The 18,393-nt window shown below is 40.9% G+C and overlaps 1 protein-coding gene across 1 annotated transcript in view; it reads right to left on the reverse strand.

Annotated features, from left to right (window-relative positions):
- The window catches only part of LOXHD1 (lipoxygenase homology PLAT domains 1), a 296,932-nt gene that overhangs the window by 196,906 nt on the left and 81,633 nt on the right, over positions 1 to 18,393 (reverse strand). The window contains exons 11-13 of the mRNA XM_089662524.1: positions 15,476 to 15,562; positions 13,671 to 13,806; positions 9,508 to 9,662 (exon numbers count right to left, since the gene is read on the reverse strand). Coding sequence (XP_089518650.1) covers positions 9,508 to 9,662; positions 13,671 to 13,806; positions 15,476 to 15,562 — 378 coding nt within the window. The remainder of the gene's footprint in view (positions 1 to 9,507; positions 9,663 to 13,670; positions 13,807 to 15,475; positions 15,563 to 18,393) is intronic.

Consider the following 18,393-nt stretch of genomic DNA (forward strand, 5'->3'; position numbering starts at 1 on the left):
GACTTGGAATACATTTCACAATTTATCTTGTAATTCAATATCAATACCGTTTTCTAAAACCTTTCCAAACAAATAAAATTACACTCCCTCAGAAACAGTGTACACCTTCAGAAATTGCATTTCCTAGTTGTGTGATAGGCTTGCTGCTTTTCCCAAAGGTCTGCCCAGAACTAGCAGTACAATTTCAGCCATCTGCTGCAATGTCATTAAGGTTTACTGCAGAGAACCTTTAGGATGTGACGATTATGCAGTTTACATTTCTTGGGGTACTGAATGTAGATTAATAAGAAAAAAATTACTTTAAACAACTGTAGTATCAGGTTGCAATATAAAAAAATTATAAAAAGTGAAGCGGGTCTTATTACTTTATGAATGCACTGTAGATAGATACCGATAGAGAGATATAGAGAGATCTATAGATAGATACCTATAGATAGAGAGATAGATAGAGAGCTACCGATAGATAGATAGATAGATAGATAGATAGATAGATAGATAGATAGATAATGTAGCGCTGTAGAGTAGGCTTCTAGATATATTTAGTTAGCTCCACTATAAGTCCTCATGCACACGGGATGTTTTTACAGCGGCTGTTTTTGGCTTTTGACATTTTATTCTACAGCTAGTAAACCCCCCAGCATGTTATCCTATGTGTCCATACACACATAGACTGGAATCAACGTTTTTTGGCAGGGACATATAGATAGAGATACCGATAGATAGATAGATAGATAGATAGATAGATAGATAGATAGATAGATAGATAGATAGGTAGATAGATAGATACCTATAGATAGAGAGATAGATAGAGAGATACCTATAGATAGAGAGCTACAGATAGATAGATAGATAGATAGATAGATAGATAGATAGATACCTATAGATAGAGAGATAGATAGAGAGATACCTATAGATAGAGAGATAGATAGAGAGATACTGTTGGGAATGCAACAGCATGTACTATAATGTACTATATAGTATTGTGTGTTAATATCACTTGACCAGTAGATGGCACTGTACACTAAAGGTTACTAGTTGTGTATATGTGTAAGACTTGTTGGTTCTCCCTCTTCCTGTCTTCTCTCTCATCTCTTCAGGAAGTAACATGTCTGCCATCACTGCTGAAATTTGTTCTGTATGTTTGCAACTTAAGCCACACAAGTAAAGTCATAATTCTGCCTCATCACTACCAGTGTCTTCTATAACACATAACCAACAGGTTATGGGCCCAGCTCCAGACACTGGAAAAAGGAAAACTACAAGCAAGTAAGTGCTGCATTTACAATCCAATTCACTGAAAGATGGCAAGTGCTTCAGATATGAAGTTTACAATAGCAAAGCTCAACAATACCAACTACCAGCTATGGAAGTTTAAGCTTGAAATGCTGTTATCCAAAGATGACTTGTGGCAGGTACTAGATACACACAGACCCAATGACAACCTAGAAGAATGGGACAAAAAAAAAACAGGCAAGCAAAAGCAGTCATAAGCCTGTTAGTGGAGGACGATCAACTCATTCATATAAGGAAATAAAGCACAGCTAAAGGTATGTGGACTGCATTAGAAAGACTGCATGAACGTGCAAATCTAAACAGTAAACTATATCTACTGCGCAAACTGTATAAGATGAGGCTGGAAAAAGTGCAGGAAATGGGTGAACATGTAAATGCCATGCTAGAAATTGTGGACCAGCTGGGTGCAATAGGTGAAGAAATAAAAGGCAACCATGTTGTGTCAATACTACTATGCAGTCTTCCAGAATCATACAGTGCCCTTTTAAATGCTCTAGAAACTAGACCGGAAACTGAACTGACGCTAGAATATGTTAAGGAAAATTAATTGATGAATACAGCAGAAGAAAGGAACATTTGCATAGTGAAGAGAACGAGAGACCAGAGGCAGCTCTGAAGGTGCATGAAGGCATAAGACAAAGCAAAGAAACCAGGGTATGTTTTCGCTGCAAAAAGGCCGGTCACCTGAAAAAGAACTGTTCAATCTGGAAAGCTGAGCAGCGAAAGCGGGAGCTACCCACAAGAGAAAGAGCTAAAGCGGTCATGAAAGAAAATGAAAGTGCATCATGGAGTGGTACTTTTAAAGTGACTCAGAATAGTACCTCACACGGATGGTAGATTGATTCAGGGGCAACAAGTCACATGACAAGCGACGAGACATTCTTCACAGAAATTGATTTTAGTGTAAAAGATAAAGTCTTCCTAGCAAATGGGAAAAGTATTACAGTGGAAGGTAATGGTCAGGGATTTCTGAACTGCAAAACGCCATCAGGGGGCAAGCAGAGCATCCTTGTAAAGAATGTTCTATATGTTTCAAGCCTAGAAGGAAGCCTCCTATCAGTTAAAACCCTTGCAAGCAATGGACTCACTGTCCAGTTCAGAGGTAATGAATGCACAATTCAAAATGGAAAGCAAATTTTAGCAAGAGGAAGATTAAATGAACATCTGTACAAACTCGTCACTGAAAGTGAGAAGGCTAATGCGGCAACTCATAACCCACATGACAAGTGCATCCACCTGTGGCATAGAAGATTGGGGCATCGAAACCCAGAAGCTATAAAGGACTTTGCAAAGAGAGGTCTATCAGAAGACATGAAAATATTGCCTTGCCACACACTCAGCAAGTGCACGTGTTGCATCAGAGCAAAGGCCACCCGAACCCCTCTTCCACAGACCAGTCAGAGTAAAACCATTAAACCCATGGAACTGATACACAGTGATGTTTGCGGACCAATGAAAACCATCACACCTGGCGGGAACAGATATTTACTGACTTTCATCGACGATTATTCCAGGTACACAATAACGTATCTAATGAAGCACAAAAGTGAGACATTAGAAAAACTTCAAGAGTTTGTAGCTAAGACAAGCAACAAGTTTCAAAGGAAACCTGGAATAATATGCACTGACAATGGAGGGGAATATATGAATAAAGAGATGGAATCATACCTAAAGAAACAAGGTATTATACACCAAACAACCGTACCATACACTCCTGAGCAAAACGGCGTAGCTGAAAGAAAGAATCGCACTCTTGTAGAAATGACCAGATGTATGATTTCGGACGCTGCCTTACCTAACAAATACTGGGGAGAAGCAATAATGACTGCAACATACCTACAAAACAGGCTCCCATCAAAAGCTATTGAGAGTACACCATATGAAATGTGGAATGGATCAAAACCTAACGTAGGACACATCAGAGTGTTTGGCTGTAAAGCATATGCCCACATTCCAAGTCAGAAACGCTCCAAGTTGGAGAACAAAGCCATAGAAGGCATTCTGGTGGGCTACAGTGAGCAGAGTAAGGGATATAGAATCCTTTGTCCAAAGACCAACAAGGTCACAGTAAGCCGCAGTGTTTATTTTGATGAAAGTGAAGCACCAGACAATACAATTCTTGAAAAATGAGAGGATTTACACGCTGAATCGGCAAGAGACACTGACCCATGCGAAGCAGGACAAGAGCCAGAACAAGAAGTGGAACTTACAATCAACGAGCCAATAGAACCCACTGAACAACAAGAAATCAGAAGATCCTCTCGAATGACAAAAGGGATCCCACCCCGCAGGTTATCATACGCTGCTAAAACACATCAAACACAGGAGCCAACATCCTGGGAACACATAGAAACTTTGCCGAGAAGGGAAGCCGATCAGTGGAGAAAAGCAGCTGAAGAAGAAATAAAATCACTTCAAGAAAATAAAACTTGGTCACTAACAGAACTCCCTCCCGGTCACAAAACCATCGGAAGCAAATGGACTTTTAAAGTGAAATATGATACAGAAGGAAACATCTATAGATACAAAGCAAGATTAGTTGCCAAGGGATACTCCCAGAAATTTGGAGAAGATTACGATGAGACATTTGCTCCAGTTGTGAAACATTCTACCATAAGAACACTCCTTAGTATTGCTGCTGGAAAGGGAATGCAAGTAAAGCATCTAGATGTCAAAACTGCCTTTTTGTATGGAGACATCAAGGAGGATCTGTACATGGAACAGCCACCAGGCTTTGAGAAAGAAAAGAACCTTGTATGCAAACTGCAAAAGAGCATCTACGGGCTCAAGCAAGCGGCGAGAGCATGGAATGAAAAAGTGAACGAAATACTCAGAAAAGAAGGGTTCTCAAAAAGTAAAGCAGATCCATGTCTGTATTCAAAGAATCAAGAGAACAAATGGACATACATTCTAATATACGTCGATGACATCTTGACGTGTTTTGATCAAGAAGGGGACTATGACCAAATAGTTCACAAACTGAAACAAAATTTTGAAATTAAAGAGTTGGGGAACATTACTCACTACCTAGGAATTCAAATAGAGCGGGAAGAGGATGGAAGCTATTTTCTTAACCAAAGTCAGAAAATTACAGAAATGTTAGAACAGTTTCACATGCAAGATGCAAAGGAAGCGAAAACACCAATGGAACCAGATTATCCAAAAACAAGGGAACGTCATTGTTTTCTACAAAAGAGACTAAATGTCATATAATTATGCACATGCCGTTGAGAAGGGGTGTTGGGAATACAACAGCATGTACTATAATGTACTATATAGTATTGTGTGTTAATATCACTTGACCAGTAGATGGCACTGTACACTAAAGGTTACTAGTTGTGTATATGTGTAAGACTTGTTGGTTCTCCCTCTTCCTGTCTTCTCCCTCATCTCTTCAGGAAGTAACATGTCTGCCATCACTGTTATACATTGCTGAAATTTGTTCTGTATGTTTGCAACTTAAGCCACACAAGTAAAGTCTGAATTCTGCCTCATCACTACCAGTGTCTTCTATAACACATAACCAACAGATACCTATAGATAGAGCGATACATAGAGATAGATAGATAGATAGATAGATAGATAGATAGATAGATAGATATAGAGAGATAGATACCTATAGATAGAGATAGAGAGATAGATAGATAGAATCAATTGATAGACACTGGGGTTGATTTTCTAAAACTGGAGGGTGCAAAATATGGTGCAGCTCTGCATTGAAACCAATCAGCTTCCAGGATTTTCTCAAAGCTCAATTGAACAAACTGAAGTTAGATGCTATTGGCTACCGTGCACAGTTGCACTGGATTTTGCACTCTAGTTTTAGTAAATCAACCCCATAGATAGATAATGATTCAAGGCATGTCTTAGTGGGTAATTAGGGTCACCATATACTTTGTACAGTCCATATTAAGTTTTACCAAAACAATGGAGGGGGACAGTACAATTACAATACAATTCAGTACCGAATGAATAGGAGGGCCTGGCTCGTGAAGCTTACAATCTAAAGGAAGGGGGAGGTGGTACAAGAGGTGATAGCTGCAGGGGATGATCTAATGGAGATGACTCAAGTACAGTTCTTAGGTGGAGGTGGGGTAGGCTTCTCTGAATAAATGAGTTTTCAAAAATCGCCTAAAGGTGGACAGGGTGGGGGCCCAACTGGACATACTAGGGTAGGGAGTTCCAGAAGATGGGAGAGGTTATGGAGAAGTCCTGGAGGCGAGAGTAGGAGGAGGTGACGAGCTAGAGAGCAAGCTGTCTTGGAAGGAGCGGAGCAGGCGTTTTGGACGATATCTGCAGATGTGGTTGGTGAAGTAGCTAGGGGCAGTGTTGTGGGTGGCTTTGTATGCTGTGGTTAGTATTTTGAATTTTATACGTTGTGTTAGTGGAGTCCAGTGAAGGGATTGGCAGAGAGGGGCAGCAGCCGCCAATCGGTTGGTAAGGTGTATGAGTCTAGCAGCAGCATTCATAATAGACTGAAGGGGGGATAGCCTGTGTAACGGTAGACCAGTGAGGAGGGAGTTGCAGTAATCGAGGTGGGATATAACCAAGGTGTGGATAAGTAATTTTATGGTTTCATTGGTCAGGAAGGGGCGGATTTTGGAAATGTTCCGGAGGTTGAGGTGGCAGGATTTAGCCAGTGATTGGATGTGAGGCCCAAAGGAGAGGTCAGAGTCTAGGATTACATCTAGCACTCTGGCATGAGGGGAAGGACCAATGGTTGTGCTGTTGATATTAATGGTAAAGTCATGAGTGGTGGATTGGGGGAGGAGGAAATATTACAAGCTCGGTTTTAGAAAGATTGAGTTTGAGCGAGTAGTGTGGCATCCATACTGATATGTTGCTCCGTAGGAGACAGAGTCAGATTCCTGAAGCCAGGTTTCAGTAACAGCAAGTAGGTTGAGGGAATGTGAGGGGAAGAGGTCATTGATAGTGGAAAGTTTGTCAGAGACTGATCGGGCATTCCAGAGGGCATATAATAGGGAGGGTGGAAGCAGGGGAATTGAGATAAGACAGTGAGGGTTGCGGCTGCTGCCAGAGAAGGGAGACTGCTGGTTCTGTAGGTCGGAGTTTGATGGTGGAGGACCAGGGCTTGGGGTGATGTCCCCGGGAAGTTAGTAGTAGTAGTAGGAGGTGAGGTGGGAGCGAGATTTTGGAACAGTGACATTATGTGGGCTAAGAGAGAGCAGGAGATGATAAGTGCAATGATATTGAGAGGGCAGAAGTGAGGGTGATATGTAGGTTGTGGGGTGGGGAGGAGGGGCAAAGAGAAGTTTGAGGAGAGAGCGCATTATAGCAGAAAAGAAAGTTAGTAAGAGCATGTTGGAGAGATAATAAGGAAGGCTGAGGGGAAAAGATAAGAGGAAAGAGCACTTACTTTTTTAGAGTTTTTTTTTTTTGACCAAAAAAAAAATTCTTTTTTAGTCAAAAAAAGTCCAAAAACACTGGTTTGCCGTGATTTACCATGATTCACCACGTTTTACAGCGTTAGAGCGTTTTTACAGCTACAAACTCCACTAGAAGCCCACTAGTTCTGGGGTTTTTTACAGCCAAAAAACGTCCCTGCCAAAAAACGTTGATTCAAATCTATGTGTGTATGGACACATAGGATAACATGCTGGGGATGGACACATAGGATAACATGCCGGGGATGGACACATAGGATAACATGCCGGGGATGGACACATAGGATAACATGCCAGGGATGGACACATAGGATAACACGCCGGGGATGGACACATAGGATAACACGCCGGGGATGGACACATAGGATAACATGCCGGGGATGGACACATAGGATAACATGCCGGGGATGGACACATAGGATAACATGCCGGGGATGGACACATAGGATAACATGCCGGGAATGGACACCTAGGATAACATGCCGGGGATGGACACGTAGAATAACATGCCGGGGATGGACACGTAGGATAACATGCCAGGGATGGACACGTAGGATAACATGCCGGGGATGGACACACAGGATAACATGCCGGGGATGGACACATAGGATAACATGCCGGGGATGGACACATAGGATAACATGCCGGGGATGGACACATAGGATAACATGCCGGGGATGGACACACATAGGATAACATGCCGGGGATGGACACATAGGATAACATGCCGGGGATGGACACATAGGATAACATGCTGGGGGGTTTACTGGCTATAGAAAAAACAGTCAAAAGCCAAAAAAAGCCGCTGTAAAAACGTCCCGTGTGCATGAGGACTTAAGGTACCATGTTCAAAGTGACATGCACTTATTGCCAGAATGGCACTTTGCACAAGGAATGGCCAGTCTGTCCCCTCGCCAACCGTCCCAAGGACTGTACTGAATTTACATTTGGATAGACTGAGGGAGGTTAGGCAACTGTTCAATTAAGAGCTAATAAATGACACATGGAGAAAGTTTTCAGCCCTTAACAAAGGTAAGGACACAAGATAAGGCAAGGTGTTTGATCTCAGCTATTTTTTGATGGATCTAAATTAGATTGTACAATCAGATTGTAAAGTGTGTGGTGAGCTTTATGCAGTTGAAACATGCAGTTCAGTTTTGGGCACCAATTCAAAAAAAGAACATTGGGGAACTGGAGAAAGTACAGAGAAGGGCAACCGAACTTATAAGAGGCATGGAGGAGCTCAGCTATGAGGAAAGCTTAGAGGAACTGAATTTAATTTCTCTTGAGAAGAGGAGATTAAGGGGGGATATGATCTCCATGTATAATACATAAGGGGGGATATGATCTCCTTGTATAATACATAAGGGGGGGATATGATCTCCATGTATAATACATAAGGGGGGATATGATCTCCATGTATAATACATAAGGGGGGATATGATCTCCATGTATAATACATAAGGGGGGATATGATCTCCATGTATAATACATAAGGGGGGGATATGATCACCATGTATAATACATAAGGGGGGATATAATCTCCATGTATAATACATAAGGGGGGATATAATCTCCATGTATAATACATAAGGGGGATATGATCTCCATGTATAATACATAAGGGGGGGATATGATCACCATGTATAATACATAAGGGGGGATATAATCTCCATGTATAATACATAAGGGGGGATATAATCTCCATGTATAATACATAAGGGGGGATATGATCTCCATGTATAATACATAAGGGGGGATATGATCACCATGTATAATACATAAGGGGGGATATGATCTCCATGTATAATACATAAGGGGGGATATGATCTCCATGTATAATACATAAGGGGGGATATGATCTCCATGTATAATACATAAGGGGGGATATGATCTCCATGTATAATACATAAGGGGGGATATGATCTCCATGTATAATACATAAGGGGGGATATGATCTCCATGTATAAATACATCAGTGGTTCATATAGTGAACTCGGTGCAGAGTTATTCAGCCTGGGGTCATCACAGAGGACAAGGGGGCACTCTTTACATCTGGAGGAAAAGAAATTTAACCTCCAAACACGGAAAGGTTTCTTCACAGTGAGAGCTGTGAAAATGTGGAATAGACTACTTCAAGAGTTGGTTGTGGCCAGCTCAGTGGATTGCTGTAGGAAAGTCCTGGATTCTTTCTTGGATACACAGAATATAACTGGATATAACAGTTATAGGTAAAGTTGATCCAGGGAATATCCGATTGCCTCTCGGGGGATCAGGAAGGAATTTTTTTCCCTGCAGGAGCAAATTGGATCATGCTTTGCTGGGTTTTTTGCCTTCCTCTGGATCAACTGTGGGTGTAGGATTACAACTTTTTTTTTTCCTATGGTTGAACTGGATGGACTTTTGTCTTTTTTCAGCCAGACTAACTATGTGACTATGTAACAATGTAGCTTTAGGATGATAAATTGCCTGTATCCTGATTACTGACATCTCTACAGAGCAGTCTTCATGACCTGCAGTTCTCCATTACTGGACATACTTTCCTCTAACTAATGGTTTTAACCAATATTCACCAACCCATAAAAAGATTCAAGTTCCAAAAAGTGTCACCGTATCATTTGGACAGACAAGAGTAAAAAGAACTCCAAACCCACCAAAGAATGTAACAGTCCAACTGCAAGTAGCCCCTTACTGTCACCTTCTTCCACATATTGAGTTCCCTGGGGCCACTCAGATTTGGTCCTATTTATATCAGTGGCTATTATCAGGGAGGAACCCAGCCCCCAATCTCGGTGAGTGTCGTACTTACATTGCCCTTTTCAAACTTGTTCATGTTGTTCTTGCAGTCAATGAGGAAGCGTTCCCCAGTGTCCCCGAGGTCTCCAAACAGGCAGAGGAAGACGTTGGCATCAGTTCCACTACCACTCACGTTGCCGGTACAGACAGTCACTCGATACTTCACCACTGTGTGAGTAAGCAGGTAAGACTGATAAAGATCCTCTAACTCAGTCCAGGACATGCCCTAGCAGGGAGACCTCACTGCCCCCCCATACATAACACCACATGGGATACATTATTCAGTAATAACAGCTGGTGAACTCCCCATGCATTATTCATGCCAAGATTTACTTTCACTTCTGATAATCTAGAAGGTTATCAGTTACCAACACTTGACTGTCCATGGAAGGAAATAGTGGAGTCACTCCAGGCTGACCCCGTAATGTCATATCCTTCAACTTCTAAGAACTCAGTATCACAAAACCTCAGGCAGTCTGCTTACATATTAAAGCAGATCTACATCAATCAGCCATAACATTAAGATCACTGACAGGTTAAGTGAATAACATTGACTATCTCGTTATAAATGCATCTGAAAGTTAGTGAGGATATATTAGGCAGCAAGTGACCATGTTGTCCCTGAAGTTGATGTGTTAGGCTCCATGCACACGGGGTGTTCTGATAAGGCTGGTAACGTTAGCTGTGTAAAGTCACGTTAAAAATGTGAGGTTTTTTTTTGCGTTTTTGCAGTAGCGATTAGCTGCATTTTTTTTAATATATTACAAAATATATGAAAAATAATTTGAAAAACATGTAAAAAAGTCATTTAAATATATATTGTTCCATATATTTGTAAATGCATTCAAAAACGTAGATTTGTATTTTTAAAGATACTCAGTATATTTGAAATGTATTTTTAAAAATATTTTTCATATATTTTGTATTAAAAACACATTTCAACATGCAGTTTATATATATTATATATATATATTATATATATATATACATATATACACACACACATCTATATATATATATATATATATATATGTATATATATAGCTGAAATGAGTTTTTTTATGTATTAACACATATATATATAACACATTTCAACATGCAGTATATATATACATATATATATATATATATATATATACACATATATACACACACACACACATATATACATATATACATACATATACACACACATATATGTATACATCTATATATATATATATATATATATATATATATATATATAGATAAAATTCTGAAATTTGTTTTTTATATATTACAAAATATATGAAAATATTTTTAAAAATATATATTTTTAAATATATTCTTCAGATTTTTTTTTAACATACAAAAGTCATTTTAACATATATTTTTACGTATATTTGTAAATGCATTCCAAAAAAATGTAGATTAGTATTTTTAAGGACACAGTATATTTAAAAATGTATTTTTAAAAATATGTTTCATATGCTGAAATTAGTTTTTTATATATTACAAAATATATGAAAATATTTTTAAAAATATATTTTTTTAAATATATTCTTCAGATTTTTTTTTAACATATAAAAAAGTCATTTTAACATAGATTTTTACGTATTGTAAATGCATTCCAAAAAAATGTAGATTAGTATTTTTAAGGACACAGTATATTTAAAAATGTATTTTTAAAAATATTTTTCATATATTTTGTAATAACGCATTTCAACATACAGCATATATATATTTGTTGAAATATCTTTTGAAATATAATGAATATGGCCAAATTTGTAGTTTTTCAAATATATATCAATATATTTGGGAAGAATATTTTTAAAATATATATATTTCAAATATATTTTTCTTCCACATGGGGAGTGTTAATACAGTCGCTGGACCTGTCATAGGCACTCATCAGGAGTGCCCACTATGCCCACCCCTTCTGTCCTCCTCTTCCATTCACAGTAGCTGCACTACAGCTTCCATCATTGAAAAGCGCTCTATGAATGGAGGACAGGAGGATGAATGAAGGACAGGAGGATGAATGAAAGGTCCACCTCCATCTATAGAGCACTCTTTATTGATAGAAGCTATATTAAAGCTTCTATGAATGGAGGGGGAAAGCACAGTTTTACCCTCTGGAGTCTGCAATCTTATGTAACTATTAATTAACATTCATTCTGAGAACTAAGAGTGCACTTCTTGTTTTCTGATCCTCCTGCCTGTGACAACTCCAGATCTTCCACTAACAATCGGGAAGCTATCGGTGATCCCCATTGACAGCCAATCCAGTTGATCACATGCAGGTTTGGGAGTTTGTTTACAGAGCCTGCAGATGGCAGTAAACCTCTGTTTAAGACTGTAGTTATCAGATACATTTACAATATTAAAAATAACACATTAAAAAAAAAAATCCAGATTTTTATCATTGGTCAGCATATGATAAAACATGTGAGTAGGGAATTCAACTAAATAATGTATCAAATCAAAGCCTTATAAGTCCTTAGAAAACATTCTCTGCGTTAAGGTTAAAAAACCTTCCAATACCTGTCCGCACTCCCCCACCCCCATTTCTAAACACAATCTTCTCATGATCTAGAGCTGTTGTCAGAGCTCTGTCCACAGCAGAGGTACTCGGAGACCTGGCATTTCTGCCAGTACCTTGCAGGGCCGCAGAAATGCACACTGGCGAAAATCTCACGGGAGCGGGAACACGCATGCGCACTGGTGCATAGTTATGCACACTTTAGCCCAGTTTGGCGCCAGACGGTCTTTATAAGGAAGCCCATCACTCCCTCAAATTGCTGGTTGATCTCTGGCTCCCCAGTACCGTTGTCCGTGTTTCCTTGCTACTGTGATCTCCTGTTACTGATTTGGCTTGTTCCTGGACCTGTCTTCTCTGCCTGACTCCTGATCTGAACCTGTCTTGGCTAACGGATATTCTCACCTGCTCTCCTGGTCTGACCTCAGCTTGGGTAACGGATATTCTCACCTGCTCTCCTGATCTGACCCCGGCTTGGCTAACGGATATTCTCACCTGCTCTCCTGATCTGACCTCGGCTTGGCTAACGGATATTCTCACCTGCTCTCCTGATCTGACCTCGGCTTGGCTAACAGATATTCTCACCTGCTCTCCTGATCTGACCTTGGCTTGGCTAATGGATATTCTCACCTGCTCTCCTGATCTGACCTCGGCTTGGCTAACGGATATTCTCACCTGCTCTCCTGATCTGACCCCGGCTTGGCTAACGGATATTCTCACCTGCTCTCCTGATCTGACCTTGGCTTGGCTAACGGATATTCTCACCTGCTCTCCTGGTCTGACCTCGGCTTGGGTAACGGATATTCTCACCTGCTCTCCTGGTCTGACCTCGGATTGGCTAACGGATATTCTCACCTGCTCTCCTGATCTGTCCTCGGCTAATGTATATTCTCACCTGCTCTCCTGGTCTGACCTCGGCTTGGCTAACGGATATTCTCACCTGCTCTCCTGGTCTGACCTCGGATTGGCTAACGGATATTCTCACCTGCTCTCCTGAACTGACCCTGGCTTGGCTAACGGATATTCTCACCTGCTCTCCTGGTCTGACCTCGGCTTGGCTAACGGATATTCTCACCTGCTCTCCTGATCTGACCTCGGCTTGGCTAACGGATATTCTCACCTGCTCTCCTGATCTGTCCTCGGCTTGGCTAACGGATATTCTCACCTGCTCTCCTGGTCTGACCTCGGATTGGCTAACGGATATTCTCACCTGCTCTCCTGAACTGACCCTGGCTTGGCTAACGGATATTCTCACCTGCTCTCCTGATCTGACCCCGGCTTGGCTAACGGATATTCTCAACTGCTCTCCTGATCTGACCTCAGCAACATCATGCAACACAGATTACCCTTTGTATGTACGGTGAGATAGGGCTTGATATCCTGCAAAGTCCTTCTCTGCTGTATTAGAACCCCTGTGGAAAATTGTCCACATGGGACCTAGTTGGGAGGGTATGCAGTTTGTTGTCATCGGACTGTGTGTTATTTATATTTATTCCATATACAGTATGTTCCTATTAAAAGTTTAACAAAAACGACCAGTTTAATTTCCTCTTCAGGTTTTCATATGTTTGGTTGTTGTATCTGATGAATGTCCCACCTTACACTTGGCTCATGGTTGAATCACCCTCCAAAAAGTGTTTTGGATATGGCAGCCTCACCTGGTAAAACCTCAAGCACCAGTGGTCCCTCTGCTGGAAGCTCCCGTACAATCTCCCCATCATCTTCATTCAGGTCCAGCCAACGTCCACATTTAAAGGTGTATTTCTCTTTGGTCAGGGTCTTCAGCAAAGTCAACTGTTTTAAAAGGCACAAGGTCAGGCAGGAGTTGACAATGACCAGATAGTAAGGATAATCTGCATTGATCATCATGATTGGTTATCATTAATATATGTGGGAGGGCAGGTTCGTTACCAGCTTCATCAGTTGCACACCATATTAGCTTTCCCCTCAATTGTGATCAATTTGAAGAAGCAATACTTTTCATCAGGCATTACCAGAAAATGTCACCTTCAATCACCTTCATCACCATTCATTATACATCACCATTCGAGGTCTTCAACAACTGTCAATAGTATGAATTCTAAATATCATGAATCATCACCATCACAATCTTCATACACCAGAAGTCAATATCAACAATCACGTTTCTCAACAATATTTGTTGCCACTGTCTGTAAGCAACTCTCGTTCACCAGCAATCTCCATCATCATCATCACCCATCTACAGTCATCATCAACTTTCTTTGGCCATCACTTTCTTCATCAGTTGTCATTGCCTTCATCAGTACACATATGCCACATTACATTTTAACCATCATCACATCATAATTATCATCTGCCATCCTTCATGTCAATTATACCTTATATTATTATTATACAGGATTTATATGGCGCCAACAGTTTGCTCAGCGCTTTACAATATAACGGGAGACAATACAGCAACAATACAGTTCAATACAAGAGGGATAGGAGGTCCCTGTTCCTTGGAGCTTACAATCTAGGAGGGAGGGGCTAGTGGTACAAAATGTAGTAACTGTGGGCGATGGACTGGTTGGAAGAGTAGAAGATTCCATTATTAGCTGAGGGCAGGATAGGCTTTCCTGAAGAGAGAGGTTTTCAGAGATCGCCTAAAAGTGAGCAGAGTAGGCGATAGTCTGATAAATTGGGGTAGAGAGTTCCTGAGGATGTGGGAAGCTCTGGAGAAGTCCTGGAGACGAGCATGGGAGGAGGAGACAAGGGAGCTAGAGAGCAGTAGGTCGTGCGAGAAGCGGAGAGTACGGTTTGGGTGATATTTGAAGACAAGATCGGTGATGTAATTTGGGGCAGAGTTATAAATGGCTTTATAGGTTATTGTTAAGGTTTTGAATTGTATCCGTTGGGCAATGGGAAGCCAGTGGAGGGATTGGCAGAGAGGGGTGGAGGACACTGAGTGGAGGCCAGTGGAGGGATTGGCAGAGAGGGATGGAAGACACTGAGTGGAGACCAGTGGAGGGATTGGCAGAGAGGGATGGAAGACACTGAGTGGAGACCAGTGGAGGGATTGGCAGAGAGGGGTGGAGGACACTGAGTGGAGACCAGTGGAGAGATTGGCAGAGAGGGGTGGAGGACACTGAGTGGAGGCAAGTGAAGGGATTGGCAGAGAGGGGTGGAGGACACTGAGTGGAGACCAGTGGAGGGATTGGCAGAGAGGGGTGGAGGACACTGAGTGGAGACCAGTGGAGAGATTGGCAGAGAGGGGTGGAGGACACTGAGTGGAGGCAAGTGAAGGGATTGGCAGAGAGGGGTGGCTGATACAGAATGGTTAGTAAGGTGGATGAGCCTGGCAGCAGCATTCATGATAGACTTGATTAGGTAGGCCAATCAGCCTTTCTCAACCAGGGTTTCATGTATATATTATATATTTTCATATATAGTATTTACACATGTATAAAAATAAAAAATAATCAGATATAACCATTCTCACCTTAGTTAGATGCCAACCGCTAAAAGCATTCCTCTTCTCATGCCATATCCTGACCTTATATAGGGTCCCAAGGTCTGGAAGTTCAATCTGCAAAAGACAACATGCTCTGTGAAGTCCAGTCAACAATATAGACTACAGCACAGAAAACCATAAGGTGGGATGTTCAGGATAGTTTTGCCCTCAGTGGAAATGAATAATGTACAGTATAGATCCTGTTCTAAGCTGTGACACTGCTTTGGAGGTATCATGATCAAACCACCTCTCTCATTTTTTTCCTCTCTCATTCTTATTAATAAAGCACTTCAGATTATTTCATGTTATTGACACCTAACCTTCTGTGACCATTACAAGCTAAGGATGTACTCTCGTGGTTCTAAAGGACCTTCAGAAAGAATAAGGGCTCGTGTACATGGATTTTGTTTTTCTGATAAAACCCATATCAAGAGCAGGTCAACAGATTCCCATTAATTTCAATAGAATAGTGTAGGCCAGGGGTATCCAAACCTGTTAAACAAAGGGCCATTTTTATGTCCTTTTGTCTTTGGGGTCAGAAGGTGGTCAATGGGAGTAAACAACACCCCATCTTTGGCTGGTGGGAGGAATAGTATCCCTCTGTTATTATCATTGGAAGGAATAGTGTCCCGTCATTGGTGTCAGTGTGAATATTGTCTCAAGGGCCGGATAAAAACAAGTAAAGGGCCACATCTGGCACCCGGGCCACAGTTTGGAGACCTCTGGTGTAGATGAGAGTTTAGAAGCTTGGTTGGCCTGCCTTGTGTTGCATTGCATTTGCAGGCAAATGGGCTATAATAGAACTTATATTTTTAGTAGAGCAGGGTAAGGCTAGAACCCCAGAACATTTTTTATGTGTACCTGCTACAGATTCTCCCTCACCCCTGTCTAGCGAAATCCTTGCTACCATGTCAAAAAGTAAGGAGATCTTTCTGATGCGACCTTTAATAGCAGATAAAAGTGTGATGGGTTCTAAACCTTCCCCGCTCTATACAAAGCTAAAAAAAAATAATACAATTTTGTTGATTTGCAGCCTGAAATGAAGACAGACACAGTTTTTGTTTTATCCAGCTGTACTTACTCAGTTCAACTTATAACATTCAAGTGAAAGATGTAATACTAAAATGCCAGAATTTTTTTTTTTTTAATTCAAAAACAAAATCACAGAGTTTGAAAAAGGACCCCCCCCCTCCTAAAAATGATTTGTAAACTCAATCAGGTATAGTTACATAGTTACATAGTTAGTCTGGCTGAAAAAAGACAAAAGTCCATCCAGTTCAACCGTAGAAAAAAAAAAGTTATAATCCTACACCCACAGTTGATCCAGAGGAAGGCAAAAAAACCCAGCAAAGCATGATCCAATTTGCTCCTGCAGGGGAAAAAAAAATTCCTTCCTGATCCCCCGAGAGGCAATCAGATATTCCCTGGATCAACTTTACCTATAAATGTTATATCCAGTTATATTCTGTGTATCTAAGAAAGAATCCAGGACTTTAATACAGCAATCCACTGAGCTGGCCACAACCAGCTATTGAGGGAGTCTATTCCATATTTTCACAGCTCTCACTGTGAAGAAACCTTTCTGTACTTGGAGATTACATTTCTTTTCCTCCAGACGTAAAGAGTGCCCCCTTGTGTATAGCTAAAAACCTTCTCAATGGCACAGAAAGCCATTTGATTTGCAACTGTGAGTAGCTGTGGTCATTTTGATTAGCTCAGCATGAAAAGAGCTTTCCTGGAGCATTTCAGTTCCTGATAGTGCAGCTGAAGCAAACAATCAACTATGAGTGGGAAGGCACTGTCAAATAATCTCCGGGATAAAGTTGTGGACAGGCACAAGTCAGGAGACAGATACAAAAATATTTCAAAGGCTTTAATAATGCCTACAAGCACAAGTCTATTATTAAGAAGTGGAGGGTATTTGATACAACACAGACCCTCCCTGGATCAGGACGTCGCTCCAGTGGGTATAGAAAAGAATCACCCCCTTTAAATTAATCACATTTTGTTGATGTTTACCCGGAAATGAAGACAGACACATTTTATGTTTTATCCAGCTGTATTTACTCAGTGCAACTTATAACATCCAAGAAAAAGATATAACACCAACATGTCAGAATTTTTTTTTTTAATTCTAAAACAGAATCACTGAGTTGAAAAAGTATCAGTCCCTTGTGTCAGTATTTTGAAGAACCACCTTTTGATTTAATTCCAGCCTTTAGTCTGGTGGGATCTGTCTCTACTAATTTTGCACATTTAGATTTTGCAATATCTGGACACTCTTCTTCGCAGAGCTGCTAAAGTTCAGTTACATTTGATGGCGACAGTTTGTGGACTGCAGTCTTCAACTCATTCGACAGATTTTCAATGGGATTTAGATCTGGGCTCTGACTAGGCCATGCAAGGACATTCACCTTTTTCTCCTTCGACCACTACGTGCTCATTGTTGCTGTGTGTTTTAGATCATTGTCATGTTGGAAGGTAAACCTTCTTCCCAATGACAACTTTCTGGAAGAGGGTAACAGATTTTCTTCAAGAATTTGACGGTATTTTGCCCCATCCATTTTTCCTTCAATCCTGACAAGTGCTCCAATCCCTGCTGCAGAGAACCCCCATAACAGGATATTACCCCCTCCATGCTTTACTGTAGGAATGGTGTTATTTGGATGGTGAGCTGGATTGGATTTCCGACAGACATACCGTTTAGTGTTGTGGCCAAACCATTCAATTTTAGTCTCATCTGACCAGAACACCTTTTTCCATGTGACTTCAGAATTTTCATGGTGCATCTTGGCAAAGCTCAGTGGTGACTGCATGTGGTCTTTCTTGAGCAGCAGCTTTTTTCTTGCAACCCCCCCATACAAGCCCCACCTGTGGAGAATTTGTGACATTGTTGTTACATGTAC

The sequence above is a fragment of the Staurois parvus genome, unplaced genomic scaffold, assembly GCF_062004578.1.
Source record: "Staurois parvus isolate SC_StPar_1 unplaced genomic scaffold, SC_StPar_1.0 ptg001489l, whole genome shotgun sequence".
NCBI classification, from domain to species: domain Eukaryota; kingdom Metazoa; phylum Chordata; class Amphibia; order Anura; family Ranidae; genus Staurois; species Staurois parvus.